General features: G+C 51.0%; 1 protein-coding gene across 2 annotated transcripts in view; it reads left to right on the top strand.

The window, feature by feature from the left end:
- RNF165 (ring finger protein 165) overlaps nucleotides 1-14,263 on the top strand; it is a 258,137-nt gene that overhangs the window by 91,046 nt on the left and 152,828 nt on the right. The window contains exons 2-8 of one of the 2 annotated variants that reach the window (XM_037806211.1): nucleotides 687-1,002; nucleotides 2,540-2,650; nucleotides 5,862-5,991; nucleotides 7,671-7,775; nucleotides 8,086-8,181; nucleotides 12,234-12,340; nucleotides 12,814-13,700. In XM_037806211.1, the coding sequence (XP_037662139.1) occupies nucleotides 687-1,002; nucleotides 2,540-2,650; nucleotides 5,862-5,991; nucleotides 7,671-7,775; nucleotides 8,086-8,181; nucleotides 12,234-12,340; nucleotides 12,814-12,931 (983 nt within the window). In that variant the 3' untranslated portion in view covers nucleotides 12,932-13,700. Of the gene's footprint in view, nucleotides 1-686; nucleotides 1,003-2,539; nucleotides 2,651-5,861; nucleotides 5,992-7,670; nucleotides 7,776-8,085; nucleotides 8,182-12,233; nucleotides 12,341-12,813; nucleotides 13,701-14,263 lie in introns of those variants that run through there. The other variant, XM_037806212.1, reaches the window with a different exon arrangement.

Raw genomic sequence — 14,263 nt, 5'->3', positions numbered from 1 at the left:
GCTGAACTGCATTCAAGGACTTTAACATTTCTTTAACATCTCCCAGGATCAAGTGTGTTAATTACAATAGGATTCCTATCTATTCTTTAAAGAAAACATGCCTCCCCCTCCAACACTATCTTAGTTTGTCTGGACCATTGTAACAAGCACCAGTGAAATGTATTGTTTCAGGGTTCTGGAGGCCGGAAGTCCGCTATCAGCTTCCTCTGAAGTCTGTAGGGCACTAGCAGTGGCTCGCCAGCGACCCCCAACTCAGTCTCTGCCTCTGTCAACCCCCCCCCCCCAATGTCTCTGCATCTCTCTCTGTCCAAATTTCATCTCCTTACAAGGACACCAGTTACATTGGATTAGGGCCGACTAATCAGTTTGGTCTTATCTTAACTAGTAAGATCTTCAAAGGTCCTATTTACAAATGAGTTCGTACCCACAAGACGGGGGGTTAGGGCTTGAACATGACTTTGTGGAGGGCACAGTACAACCCATAACAAACACAGGCACACACAGAGCCTTTACTTGGCAGCTTTAAGGCGCACCGTGGCTGTGTGAAAGCGGTAGAATTGCTGTGTTCTAATGAAGGTCTGTCATTTCGCCGGGACCCTCTGGGGTGGGTGGAGGTGGGGGTCCGTTTGTGGGGGAAGGGCCCTGGGCTGGTCCTCACCGAGTCTTCTCTGTCCTTGCCTCCCCAGGTGCCCCTTTCCAAAGGTCTCAGCATCCTCACGCTACCTCCTGCCGCCACTTCCACCTGGGCCCCCCGCAGCCGCAGCAGCTCGCCCCCGACTTCCCCCTGGCCCACCCCGTGCCCTCGCAGCCGGGCCTCAGCGCCCACATGGCCCCGGCCCACCAGCACAGCGGCACCCTGCACCAGTCGCTGACCCCGCTGCCCGCCCTCCAGTTCCAGGATGTCACAGGTCCCTCCTTCCTACCTCAGGCCCTGCACCAGCAATACCTCCTGCAGCAGCAGCTCCTGGAAGCCCAGCACCGCAGGCTCGTCTCCCACACCAGGTCAGCGCTGGGGCGGGGAGGCCTGGGTACCCCCTGGCTGGGTGTGGCCAGCCGGTCACCTAGTGGGTGTCTGTGCAGGGGGCAGCTTTTGCCCTGACCGGACACGGCTCCCCCAGAAGCTAGTGTGTGTCCCAGTCACATCAGCCAGGGCAAGGGCAGGGTAACCAGGGTCCAGGATGCTCCCTGTGGGCTTCTCTGCTATGTGGAAGATGTGACCAGGGGACCCTCAAGTCCCTTCCAGCTTCCTGCTCCTCTGATTCTAACCCCATAGGACCCTAAGGGATACCAAAGGAAGTGGCTGGTCCCGTGCTGCCTGCCAAGAGCCCACGGACTAGAGGGAGACACCAGCTAGATACGTGTGAAACAGCTGGAAAATCAACCTAGACAGAGTTTATACGTAGGCCGAAGAGGCTGTGGGATCCTCAGCAGTCACTCACGTCAAGATGAGGGGTGGGGCTAGATCAGTGGTTCTCAAACTTTTTAGTCTTAGGACCCTTTTTACATTCTCAAAATTTATTGAGGATGACAAAGACCTTTGTTTATGTTAGAACTATTGACATTTACCATACTAGAAATTAAAACTGAGAGATTTAAAACTATATATTTATTAATTTATTTAAAAATAAACTCATTACATGTTAATGCCAATAATATATTTGTATGAAAAATAACAGTATAAATTTAGAGAGAAATTGACATTGTTTTACATATTTGCAAATCTCTTTAATGCCTGGCTTCATAGATGACAGCTGGCTCTCTTGTCTGCTTCTGCGTTCAATCTGTTGCAGTATCATGTGTCATGTAGTTTCTGGAAAACTTCAATTATGAGAGAGTGAGACTGTAAAAGGCAAATAACATCATAGTAGTGTTATGAAAATAGTTTTGGCTCCAGGGACCCCCTGAAAAGGTCTCAGGGATTCCCAGGGGTACCTGGAGCACACTTTGAGAACTGCTGGATTAGATGAGCTCTAAGGTTCTAAGGGTCCACGACTCTGGGAGTTGGGGAGCATGAGACAGAGGTGAGTGTTGTGGGGAGTCAGAGGGGAGAGAGATCACCATGAGCTGGGATGTTCAGGGACGGCTTCCTGGAGGAGACGGGTTTTGACCTGGGCCATGGGAATAGTGAGGGGAGGGGTCGAGGAGAGGACAAGAAGATGGGGGCCGGGGAGTGGCACAGAGAAGGGAGAGCCAAGGAGGTGGGCTATGTGAATCGAAAAATGGGAGGGGGCAGCGGGAGAAGGGTCAGGGAGGCGAGAGCTTGGTTGGGGTGTCTGCTGAGAGACCTCAGAACCGCGCTGTGTGGAGACAGCTGGGGTGTCGGAGTTTTCAGCTGCTGCCCAGCCGGGATCTTCCTTGGGGTTTGTGAGGAAGGACAAAGCCCATGGCCCCGGCAGCTGTGGTGCTCTGTGGGGGCTTGCAGGAGCGGAAAGCCCCCAGGCTGGGGTTGCTCAGTGCTCCTGAGCCGTGGGCTGGCCCCTGGCAGTCCCCGCAGCCCCCGCAGCCGCTGTAGCCATGGTCCCCCTTCCCTCTGGTGCAGGCGGAGTCAGGAGCGCGTGTCTGTCCACCCCCACCGCCTCCACCCCAGCTTCGACTTCAGCCACCAACTGCAGACACCTCAGCCCAGGTATCTGGCTGAGGGCACCGACTGGTGAGTCTGTGGAGTGTCTGGGGGAGGGAAAGGGGGAGGCAGGGAGCGCAATCTTGCCTGATCCATCAAGTTCCGATTATCCTCCACTTTGAATGTACCTGAGGCCCAACCCCAGGCCCCAGGCTTTACCCTATCTGTAGCCACCCTCAGGGTCAGATGGAACCCCTGGGCCTGGCACCAGCAATTAGCTCAGATGGAATGGTGCCAGGAGGATGGAATGGCGCCACAGAGATGGAATGGCTCCATGATGTGTCCAGCCTGGGGCTCAGAGCTCACGGGCCACAGGAGGTGGGAGACCAGGACACAGACCTTTCCCAATACCTCATGAGGGCCATGAACCAGTGGTCCCTGGCAAGAGGGCAGAAAGGAGCTGGGGTGGTCAGGGCAGGCTTCCTGGAGGGGGAGGGCCTTGAGCGACTCAAAGGCAGTGCAGGGTAGTAGGCAAAACACAGGCTCCCATCCTGCTTGAAGGACAGGGACAAAGCCAGCCCAGGAGGAGGCAAGGACCCGGGAGAGAAGCTGGGGAGAGAGAGAGGGTGCAGGTTTTCTTGTGTCTTTGTAGGCAACAGGGCTTCTCAGACGTCTCCCACAAATCTCCTGCACTCAGGAGAGAAGGTCTTTATTGCTCCAAAATGAAGTATTGTTTAGTTTTGGATCCTTGGTCCTGGTCAACTCTCTGGTTCTAAATTAGGGTCAGATCTAAACACTCAAATACTTTAAAAAGCCATGCAGTTCACAGGAGTATTTAGAGGTAAAAGGCACCATGTCTGACATAGATTTTTAATGGTTCAGAAAAAACTCATATAAAGATAAAATTAAATATATGTAAATGTAAATATATTTCTCTCAATGGAAAAGTGTATGGGGGTATATACATACACACACAGAGAAGGGAAGAAATGTAGTAAAGTGTTTACATTGGGGGAAGGGGGAAGGATATACAGGAATTCTTTGTTCTGTTCTTGCAACTTAACATCAAAAAAAAATTAAGAATATAAAAGAAAATTCAGTGGAGAGAGACGGACTATTAACAACAACAACAGATGTGGGTTGTGTTATTTTATAGCCGTTAGGCAAACTGGTTTTGCAAGGGTTGCTTTGGGACCCTTTAGAATGGGCGCCTAGGAATAATCCAAAAGGGTAGTTCTGGTGGGTCAGATGCTAAGGGTGCTTCTAGATGCAGGAAATACTGTTTTAGCACGCTCCATGGTCTCCAACCCCTGCACCGTCCCAGGCTCACGCCCCCTTAGGCAGAACCATCCCTTAGAAGATAGGTTTCTCCAGGGCCAGCTTCCGCCCTGCCTGTTTTTAATGAGCAGGATTCAAATTATGAAGATTTAATTGCAGTTTGGATTAAATTCTGTCCCTCAGCAGTCAAGACAAGTCAATTTAATTCATTTCAACACACATGGAATACTCAGGGCCCTTGCATACAGCTGAACTATTTGAACGTGCACCAGAGCCCGATGTGTTGCGTGTAGTACAGGTGACAGCGGTAATGTCCTGAGGGGTGTTGGGGGCCCGGGCAGTCTTAGCGCTGTCCCCAGCACTCTTTCTTCAGCCACACCTCATCGTCCTCCTCACTTGTTTAAACCCCTCTGCATTCCTGACCCCCACTTGACTATGAGAAAAAAATGAGACCCCGAGATGTTGATCTGTGCCCCAACAGGGATGTTGGGGTCTCCAGCCCTGAGTCCTGTATGCTCCCCTCCCACCATGTCCCTTCTGCCTGCGCTGTCCCCATTTCCCAAGTAGGAAGCCGTTTCCAGGGGAGGAGGTAACAATTCCTCACCCTGTAATTAGCTCTGCTCCAGCAAGGCCAGCCTCGCGGTGAGGGGGGCTTTTTAAGGGTGCTCGTGCTGACTGCCTCGCAGCCTCTGTCTGCAGCCAGGAGAGGGGCAGACTGGTACCCAGGTAGCAGGAAATGCACTGTAGGCAGGTCTCTTCTTATCCTTTGCAAGGAGCCCCTGGAGGGAGCAGGTGGGGGGAGTGTCTGCAGCTCCCTCCAAGTCCCCTTTGGAGAACCATCAGAAACCACTGACTCTGCCCCAGGTCATTCCTGGATTAGGCCACAGGCCTTTGTCCACCCCTGAGGCTGCCCTGGCCTTTCTGCCTCTCTTTGGGGTATCTTAACCCAAGCCACTTCTCTCTGCTGGGCATCCTGGCCTAAGAGTGTGTGGGGCAGCAGGCCTGGGGGATATGCCCAGTGTGCCCCCTTTCTAGTCCAGGCCCAATAGTCCAACCCTGACCTTGAACCACAGCTCCAGGGCCTCTGGTCCTTTTATGACTCGGTCCTGGCCTCTGAGTTCCAACTCTGACCCCAGTGGGACCGTGCCCCACCCTGCCACAGCCCTAGCCTGCCCGAGGCGGGCATGAGACCTTCCTCTTGACCTGTCCCCCGTAGGCAGCTCTGCCTCCGCAAAGCCTCCCGGAGCTCCCGAGTCTAGACTTGCCCAAAGATGGTGCCGGAACTTTTGGGGAAAGCTCCTTAGGAAGAATTCAGGGTCTGTATAGCAAACAGACTACATGATACTTCAAGAACATTGACAGTGGAAAATCAAGTTCAGTTTGAGGTTTAGACACAACTGACAAAAATTGTGCATTGAGACAATTTCCACAAGAAATCCCTCAAACACAATTCGATTTAACCCTGTGGTAAGCATCAGGCAAAGGTGTAAGGCCTATTGGATATTTCTATGACACCACCCCCACCCTCCAAAAAAAACCCAGCCATGTCCTCCCAGGCTAGTGGCAACAGTGGAAAGGTAGAAGAAGCCTCTCGAGGGGCCAGTGTCTCCTCAAGGTGAGCCCACCAGTCTCTTCCAGCTGTGGAGGAACGTGCCCCATATTGAGGGAGCCTGGATCCGGGAGGGGATTATAAGAGGGGGACCCCGCAGCCCACCCTGGCCCAGTCAGGGCAGCCTGTCCCACCCACCTGCAGAGTGGGCTGCCTTTTGCTTCTCCAATAAGCACTCTTGAAATTGGGACACCCCATCCCAAGTTCTTTGGGACTTTGCTACTTTGAATTTGCTGGGTTCCATCAGGCCTTGCAGAGGCCTTTCCTTATCTGGGTCTCAGTTTCCTTAGCTATAAAAAGAAGGGCTCGGCAGTCCTTGTAGCTCTGCAGCTTTGTGACCTTCCCCGATTGTTCCTCCTGCGACTGGACAGCTGGTCCTTCCTCCCATGGCTCATGGCGGCTGTGCCCCTGCAGGGACCTCAGTGTGGACGCCGGCTTGAGTCCTGCCCAGTTCCAGGTGCGGCCCATCCCTCAGCACTATCAGCATTACCTGACGACTCCGCGAATGCACCACTTCCCCAGGAACTCCTCTTCCACGCAGATGGTGAGCAGAAGGGCCGTGCTGGAAGCTTCCTGTTGCTGCCCTTAAGTGTAGTCCCCCCTTCCAGCCCTTGTCCTGTCATTTCACCACTCGGTGCATCCTCTGTGGCCTGCTGGGTGCCAGCGGCAAGCAGGGGCCTGCAGCTCCCTGTGCGCTGGCTGCTGGCCGGGCCAAGTCCCCTCCCAGCGCCTATACCCCGCCTGGCTCGAGAGGGAGAGAAAGAGAATCTGCCAGACTGGAAGCCAGCGCTCCTGAGGGGAGTGGGAGTGAGCCCTGCAGGAGTGGAATGTGGCGGCATTGCTGGCTGGCATCTGCAGGGAAAGGGGTCAGGGTTAGGGGCAGGCAGGGTCGTCCCAGCACCATATATGGCCTCATCTGGTTGATTTCTTGGGCCAGCACTTCCCTGGGACTTGGTGTCACTTATCTGTGCAGTGGAGATGAAGATGCTCAGGGGGCTGGGGGCCTTCGAGTTTCTGGCATTGCAGGCCGTGTGGAATTAAAGTAAAGGTATTTCATTAGAGTTGCAAAGGACTTTTGGATCTAAATTCTTCTCTCCAGACAGTGTTATGTTGCTGCCCTAACCTGTAATTCCCCCTTCCAGCTCTTGTCCTGTCATTTAACCCCTCAGTTCCTCAGTCTCCTTACTTGTATAATAAGGGACTCGGACAAATAATCTCTGAAGTTCTCATCAGCTCTGAAGTCCTCTATGTTTTGCATCGTGATGCACCATCTCCTAAGAGTAAAAGAAATTAACATTTCTTGAGCACTTCCTACATACCAGGCACCTTTCCCAGCGCTTTACATGAAATACCTCCTTTAATCCTCCCCATAACCCTTCAAGAAAGGGTATGATCCCTATTTTACAGATGGGTAGACTGAGGCCAGGGAGGTCAAGTAGCTGGCCCAGGAGCACACAGGAAGTTAATTGAGGAGCTGAGATGAAAATCGGATGCACAGCCTGGGTTAGGGTGTGGTGAGTGAGGCAGAGACGTGCAGGTGCAGCCTCAGATCCTGTCTTCATGTCAAATTTTGATTTTTCATTATAGATTTTTTTTTTGCATTAGTCCTGATTTAAAAAAAAATACTGAACTCAACTATTATTTATTTTGATTACTGAGTTTCTGGTTATCCCTTAAATTCTGTGGGGAGGTGGTTGCCTCTGTCACCCCACCCTCCTCCCGGCGCTGGCCCACGGTCTCCCCTGCCCTGCTGCTTCCGGAGGCAGCGTGGAGGAGGTTCCTGTGAGAACCCTGGGGCCATCCGCCTGGATCCGATACCCCAGTTCTGATATGTGACCTGTGAGTTTGGGCCAGTTGCTTATCTGTCTGTGCTTCCCCTGCTGCACTAGCCAAGTGGGGATAACACTTTTGTCCCCAGGACAGGGCAGGTGTGAGCATTCAATTAGTTAGTTGGGCAAAGAGCTTAAAACAGCGCCTGCAGGAAGGAAATGCCCCCTCGGGTTGCTTGTTTCTTTGTTGACTTCGTTGTTCTGTCTGGGTCTGGTCCTGGCACAAGCCTGGTTCCCGAGGAGGAGAGCGGCTCCGGAGCAGGGAAAGACGGCTCCTCCGCCCGCAGCATCTAGGGGCTTTGCTGGCTGGCGGTTAGGGGAGAGGACTCAGGCCCTGGCCTCACCCAGAAGCCTCAAATCCTCGCTCTATCCAAGGCGTTCTCTCCCCCAACAGGTCGTCCATGAAATCCGCAACTACCCTTACCCTCAGCTTCACTTCCTTGCTCTCCAGGGACTGAACCCCAGCAGGAACACCTCCGCTGTACGCGAGAGCTACGAGGTACGTCCCTCTGTCTGCAAGTCCTCCTGCCAGCCCAGCACCAACTGGGTTGGTGGGAACACCACTTTTGTTTGTCCTCCCTCTCCCTTCCCGCTGTGGTGGGTAAGGCTGTGGCGGGAGCCTCCGTGGTTGGTGGTGGTGGTGGGGGGGTGGGGAGAGAAAGGTCCTGCAGTCCTTCCGCATCACACAGGTTCTGCCTGTTGGCTTATGTGAAGGCTTCCTGCTAAAACCTCCCAGTGCCTTCCTCCTTAATGGGTGGCTGTGTGTGTTTGCACATGCTGAATCCGCATGTCCGTATTTTCCTCTGCAGGAGCTGCTGCAGCTAGAGGACAGGTTGGGGAATGTGACTCGGGGAGCTGTGCAGAACACTATTGAGAGGTTCACCTTCCCCCACAAGTACAAGAAGGTGAGTCGCCAGCAGGTCAGCCTGCTGAGCCGAGGGGAGGCGCTTATCTAATTGCCCCAGGCCGTGTGTCCTCAGAGGGGCACAGTCCGAAATCCAGAGGCCTTTGCTCTGCTTGGGTGCTCTGAAGCTGTGGTTCCTTCCTGGGGTCTTCTCACTTGCCACTGCCAGGGTGTGATCGGGAGGGGAGAAGGGGGGCCTCTCATCGGTGTGAGGAGGGCTGCACCCATGTGTGTGCATGTGACACGGGGGGCGTGTTATGTATGTGTACACATGAGGTATACAGGCATAAATGCTTGTATCCAAATGAGCTGGGAAAAAGGGGCACTTGCCCAGAAAGCTAGGGTTTGCCTTAGGAAACAGTTTAAGTCCAATTTAATTATGTGGTCAAATGGGCAACTAAGGCTTCAAAGCAAGTGTTTTAAAACCTGGGTGAGCATCCGGGATCACTTGGGGAGCTTTTAAAGACACAGATTCACAGGCTGTACCCTAAGCCCAGAGAGGCAGACTGTCCAGGGTTAGAACCCAGGAATCTGGGGTTTTGTGCACCTCTAGGGAAATTAGAAGTTTGACAAGCGTTGGGAAGTTTAGGGCAGCTACCTGCTCATTGTGGACAACCCAGAGGCCAAGTTCACCTCCTCATGAGGCCCTAGGGTCTTGCGGTTGGGGGCACTGGGTGTTGGAGTCAGAAAGCCAGTTTTGAATTTCAGCTCCACCACGTACAGCTGTGTGACTTTGGACACTCACCACTTTTTAATGTAAACTGGGAATGAGTGTATGAGCTGCTCCACATGGGTGCTAGGAGGACTCAACGGCAGAATGTGTGGATAGCTTAGCACTGGGCCTGGTACCTGCTCAATGCCCAGGCGGTGAGCTCTGTGGCCTTGATGGGAGGGGCCTCTTCTCCGGGTGTGCCCGTGTTCCAACGGTGCAAATGGCAAGGACTGGGAGTCCTGGAATATGCAGCCCTCACAGAGGCAGTGGATCTATTCATAAATGATTTTGACCAACATTTATGGAGCACCCTCCTTGTGTCAGACACCAGATAGCAGAATGTAGAAGGAATGGGGGTATTTTAGTAACTGGGGATGTCATCTGCTGGGGAAAATGAGCATTTTCTGGAGAGAAAGTTTTAAGCTACCAGAGCAGAGTGTGGAAGGGGATGGTGGCGTGTCCAGGAGCCCATGAGCAGCTTCCAGGCCCTGATCCGGGCTGCTGACTCCTGCCAGGGCCACGTGGAGATATGGAAAGAACAACTCCCAGGATGAAAAGGAAAGATGGACTGAATCAATGAGAGAAATAGTTGAGTTAAAAAAAAAATTAGGCAGGTAAAGGGAGAATTAAGAGAATAAAGACAATATAAAAAAAGGAATCAGAAGAAATAAAAATGGGAAATTATGGAACCAAATAAAATGTAAAACTCTTTTAAAAAAGAGGTAAAATAATACAAAACAGAAAAGTATATTTTAAAATAGTTATGATATAACAAGAATAAAAATACAGAAGATATGTGTAGTCAAAATAGAAAAATATAAAAAGGATAAAAACTAGAAAAAGATGGGCACTACATATAAAATTAAAATCAATAACATCAAAGTTCAAGGGGAACATTAGCAAAAATGAGAGGGTGAGGGCAAAAGGGATAAAATAAATGCTAAAATAAATAAATGCTGTAAAAAGTTAAAGTTAAAAATTATGTAGATAATTAAAAGGGAAGATGAAACCAGAGGACCTAAAAATTAAAAATACAAAACAGGAAGTAGGATAAGATTTGAAAAGGGAGACTGTGCCAGTTTGGATATATTATGTCCCCCCACGAAAAGCCATGTTCTTTAATACAATCTCATGGAAGCAGACTTATTAGTCTTTTGATTAGGGTGGAATCTTTTGATTGAGTGTTTCCATGGAGAGGTGACTCACCCAACTGTGGGTGAGATCTTTGATTAAATTATTTCCATGGAGGTATGGCCCCACCCATTCAGGGTGGGTTTTGATTAGTTCACTGGGCTACTTAAGAGAGCTCTAGAGCGGACACAGACACTGACACTTGGAGACTCTTGGAGGCGCTTGGATATGGTTGGAGATGCAGACAGAAGGATGTTTGGAGATGCTAAGCTAAGAGATAAAGCCCAGAGTTTGCCCCAGAGAAGCTAAGAGAGGACTCCCAGATGCTTAGAGAGAAACGCCCTGGGAGAAAGAAGCAAGGACGCACAGGAGCTGAGAGAGAGGAGTGAAGACAGAAGCCCAGAGACATTTTGGAGAAAGCAATTTTGAAACTCAGCCCAGGAGCAGAGGACCAGCGGACACCAGCCACATGCCTTCCCAGCTGACAGGTGTTCCGGATGCCATCAGCCTTCCTTCAGTGAAGGCATCCTCTTGTTGATGCCTTAGTTTGACACTTTTATGGCCTTAGGACTGTAACTTTGTAACCAAATAGACCCCCCTTTAAAAGCCAGTCCATTTCTGGTATTTTGCATAACAGCAGCTCTAGCAAACTGGAACAGAGACTAATTTAAAGAAATATAAATTAGCATAGTAAAACACAGTAAGACTATTAAGCTAAAATTATTAACTTATATAAAAAGGAAATAAGCAATAGTGGTGGGGAAAAAGCAACAGAAAACAGGCAAATAGTTGAGTCATAACGGTATCTTTTTACTGGATAGACCCCTTTTCTAGCAGGGCCAATCAAAAGAAGGCCACTCCTTAAGCAAACACAACTGGGCTCTTAAGCAGACCAGCTGTCACAACCCCACTGGTACTCAAAAGCCATGACAATTACATGGGACTGTGGATGTAATTCTCGTTTCTGGATTCTGGAAAGGTGGAAATGTATTGCGGAGCCAGCATGGTTTGCATTGGGATGGAAAGGGCACCGTGAGACTGAGAGCAGGAGGAATAAATTTTCTTGCATGTTCCGATGAGGTTACAGGACTCCCCAGACTAACTCAGACCAGGGAACCCCAGGGTTTAGGACCAGGGATCAGAAGGTGGGAGACCTGGTGGCTGGGCCTGGCCCCGAGGTCATTTTCTGTGTGGTCTTTGCCTTGTGATTCTTCAGATTTTCCTTGTTGCAAAGTGACCTTTAAGTCTGCTCATCCCCAGAGAGGGGACAGAATGGGCAGTTTTCTTGTTGTGGGTCTGATCAGGGGCAGACTATTTCACTGATGATTTCATTCACTGGTTAGAGTCCTTTCTTCTTGGAATATTTATTAAGAACCAGTGATGTGTCATGTATTTGACCAAGTGTGGAGTGGCATATAGAGAAGGGAAAGCCATGGTCTGTGCCATCCAAGAACTTGGAACTTTCTACAGAGCGGTTAACTATTTTCTAATAATTAGCATATAATAATAATAAAAAAAGGGACGATGAAAGCCAACAAATATAAACAGAGTGCCTGTGCAATGTCTAGCCTAGTGCTGGAACTAGTTGCTTATTTTAAAGGAACTTTCTGGATAAGAAAAGAAATTCAACAATATAAGACAGTTCACAACAGTGGAGTATAAATTACAGGAGTCAGTGCCAGGCTGAGGAGTTCTGCCTTCATCTATTAATGAATGAATGAATGAGTAGATGTTAGTTGTGTATAAGAGAGAATGAATGAATGAAGTGTGCGGGACCTGAGAGTGGAGGGAGGAGCCTGGAGGCAGGCATCTTGGTTGGAAAGGGTGTGAGGGGGAGTGGACAGCAAGAATGGAACAGAAAGGGGGAAGCCGTTCATGCACGAGCCATAGTTTTGCAAAAGATTGAGTCTTTAGGTACCCAACTCCTTTTCAAATTCCGTGCCCCTGGGGAGTGCCTAGGACAGAAAAATAAAGTCCACTAGTCTTCTTTCTCACTTGACTTTAACCCTCTCTGTCTTATAGCAAGAGAGACGGCTTGGGGAGGTCAGGGGGAAGGGGCTGGGAAGAGCACAGAAGCCCGGGTATTACTAAGGACTTAGAAAGGGGCTGGCTGTTGGGGAAACAGGAGGAGGCTGTGACTGAAAGACAATGGCCACCAGGTGAGTCTGCTCCAGGTAAAGGATGCTCCCTTCTCTCTCCGGTTCTCATAGCGAAGACCCCAGGATGGCAAGGGCAAGAAGGAAGAGGGGGAGGAGTCAGACACAGATGAGAAATGCACAATTTGTCTGTCGATGCTTGAAGATGGAGAAGATGTGAGGTAGGAGACCAGCCTCTTTGATTCCCTCCCCCTTCTTTCCCAACCTTGGTGGTCAATCCCTGCACTGTGTGTCTGGGGTGGGATGGGATGGAGGGGTGCTTGCTGGTGCATTTGAGTGTGCCAAGTGCTACGTGTGCCTCTTGGTTGCATCGTGAAGGTGAGGTGTGGAGTCTTCTGGACGTGTGGTGCCCATACGTATGGACTCATGGGATGCAAAGCAACCTGAAACAGTTAGATACTTGGCCTGGATGCATCTAGGACGAAGCCACAGCTTTGCTTCAGGCTGATCTGGAAAGGGCTTCAAGGGGGAGGAGGGCTTTGAGTCTCCACTTCCTGCCACAGTCGCCCATCTCAGCCACATAGCCTTGCTCCAAGACCTTCTTTGGCCAGGTCCCAGTGGTCCTGGGCATGTGGCTCCTGGACCCCTGGGGACCTTCTCCTTGCTGGTGTTGACCCTCCCTCCTCTCTTCCAGACGCCTGCCCTGTATGCATCTCTTTCACCAACTGTGTGTGGACCAATGGCTCGCCATGAGCAAGAAATGCCCCATCTGCCGAGTGGACATTGAGACACAACTGGGAGCTGACAGCTGAGGGAGGAGTTAGCCAGTGGATGCCCCATTTTCTTTCACCAGGTCCCCCCACGGCCATAGCCCTTGCAGCCAAACTTTGCCTTCTGAGCCATTTGATGTAGAGGAAAAGCCTGCAAGCACACATTTTGTGGAAAGAGGAGTTGGTGGTATCAGTGTCTGAGGGAAAGGAGGGGGTGGGGGAGGACCCACCCATCCAGAACCGTGACTGCCCCCACCCCGTCCGCCGTGCTGTGTGGGAGGGAGGGAGCTGGCCGTGCCCACAGCAGGGGTGGGAAGGGGGGGCCCACGCTGCTGAGAATTTAGATGTGATCCTGGTGGTACTAGCTGATAGACCGGCCCCTCGATCCTGTCCTTTGAAGGATTGTATATATACCTCTCGACCACGTAGAAACCATGTAGGGGTCTCTAGCTATTTCTGTGGATGGCAGCCGGAGCATGTTAGCTTAAGAAAAATGTCGTGTGTGGTGCTCTAGTCATCTTGTGGTGGACATGTCGCTATTACCGAATTCGCACCAAATATTTCTCATTGAGTTCCTTGTTTTGGTGCCTGACTGATCCAACCAACGACAGCCCAGATCTTCCCGTCTTGCTGAGAGAAAAGGAAAAAAATGAATCAAAGGTGAAAAAAAAAAAAAAAGCCAAATCCTGTTTATGATGGAAAAGGATGATTTTTTTTTCACCCAGTTTGGGAGGCGGGAGGGGGGTTTTTGATTTAATTTTTGTTTTCTTTTGCTTTTGTTTTTCTCATGTTTACAGTGCACGGAGTATAGAGGGGGCATATGGGAGAGAGGAGGGTGGGGTCTTATTTGGGTCTCCAAGATTAGGGAGTGGGTAGGTGAAAGGGAAGAGGCTATCATGAGCGAGGGCTCCCCTGTTCCAGGCTCATCTTGGCTCCAGCCGACATGCTGGTCTCCCCTGAACCAGAGGTGCCAGCCTTCAGCTGCAGCTGCCCCTGGGTTCCTTGGAGCCCGGTCGTCCCTGCCACTCCACTTTCTTCCTTCTGCTCTACTCATACCCTGCCACAGAGGCAATTTAGCTGCTGCCTCCCCATGCAAAAAATCAACCAGATGGTGACGATAAAATAGCATAGGGGAAGGTCACTGGGCCTTGGCCAGAGTGTGCTCAGCGAGCTCATGGACCTGGAGGAGGAACGTGGCTTCCTTTGGGGTGCCTCAAGTCTGGATGTTGTTCCTTGGAGGTGGCCCTGGCATGGTGACCATGTTGACTGGCTTGGGGAGGCCCCGTGTCCCTAACTTCTGTCTTTGTCTCTTTGATGACCTTGGGCAGGGCCCTTTCTTTCGCTGTGCCTCAGGTTCCTTCTCCTTAGGCCTGG

This window comes from Choloepus didactylus, chromosome 16 (genome assembly GCF_015220235.1).
Source record: "Choloepus didactylus isolate mChoDid1 chromosome 16, mChoDid1.pri, whole genome shotgun sequence".
NCBI classification, from domain to species: Eukaryota; Metazoa; Chordata; class Mammalia; order Pilosa; family Megalonychidae; genus Choloepus; species Choloepus didactylus.
This window is presented reverse-complemented; position numbering and strand designations above follow the sequence as displayed.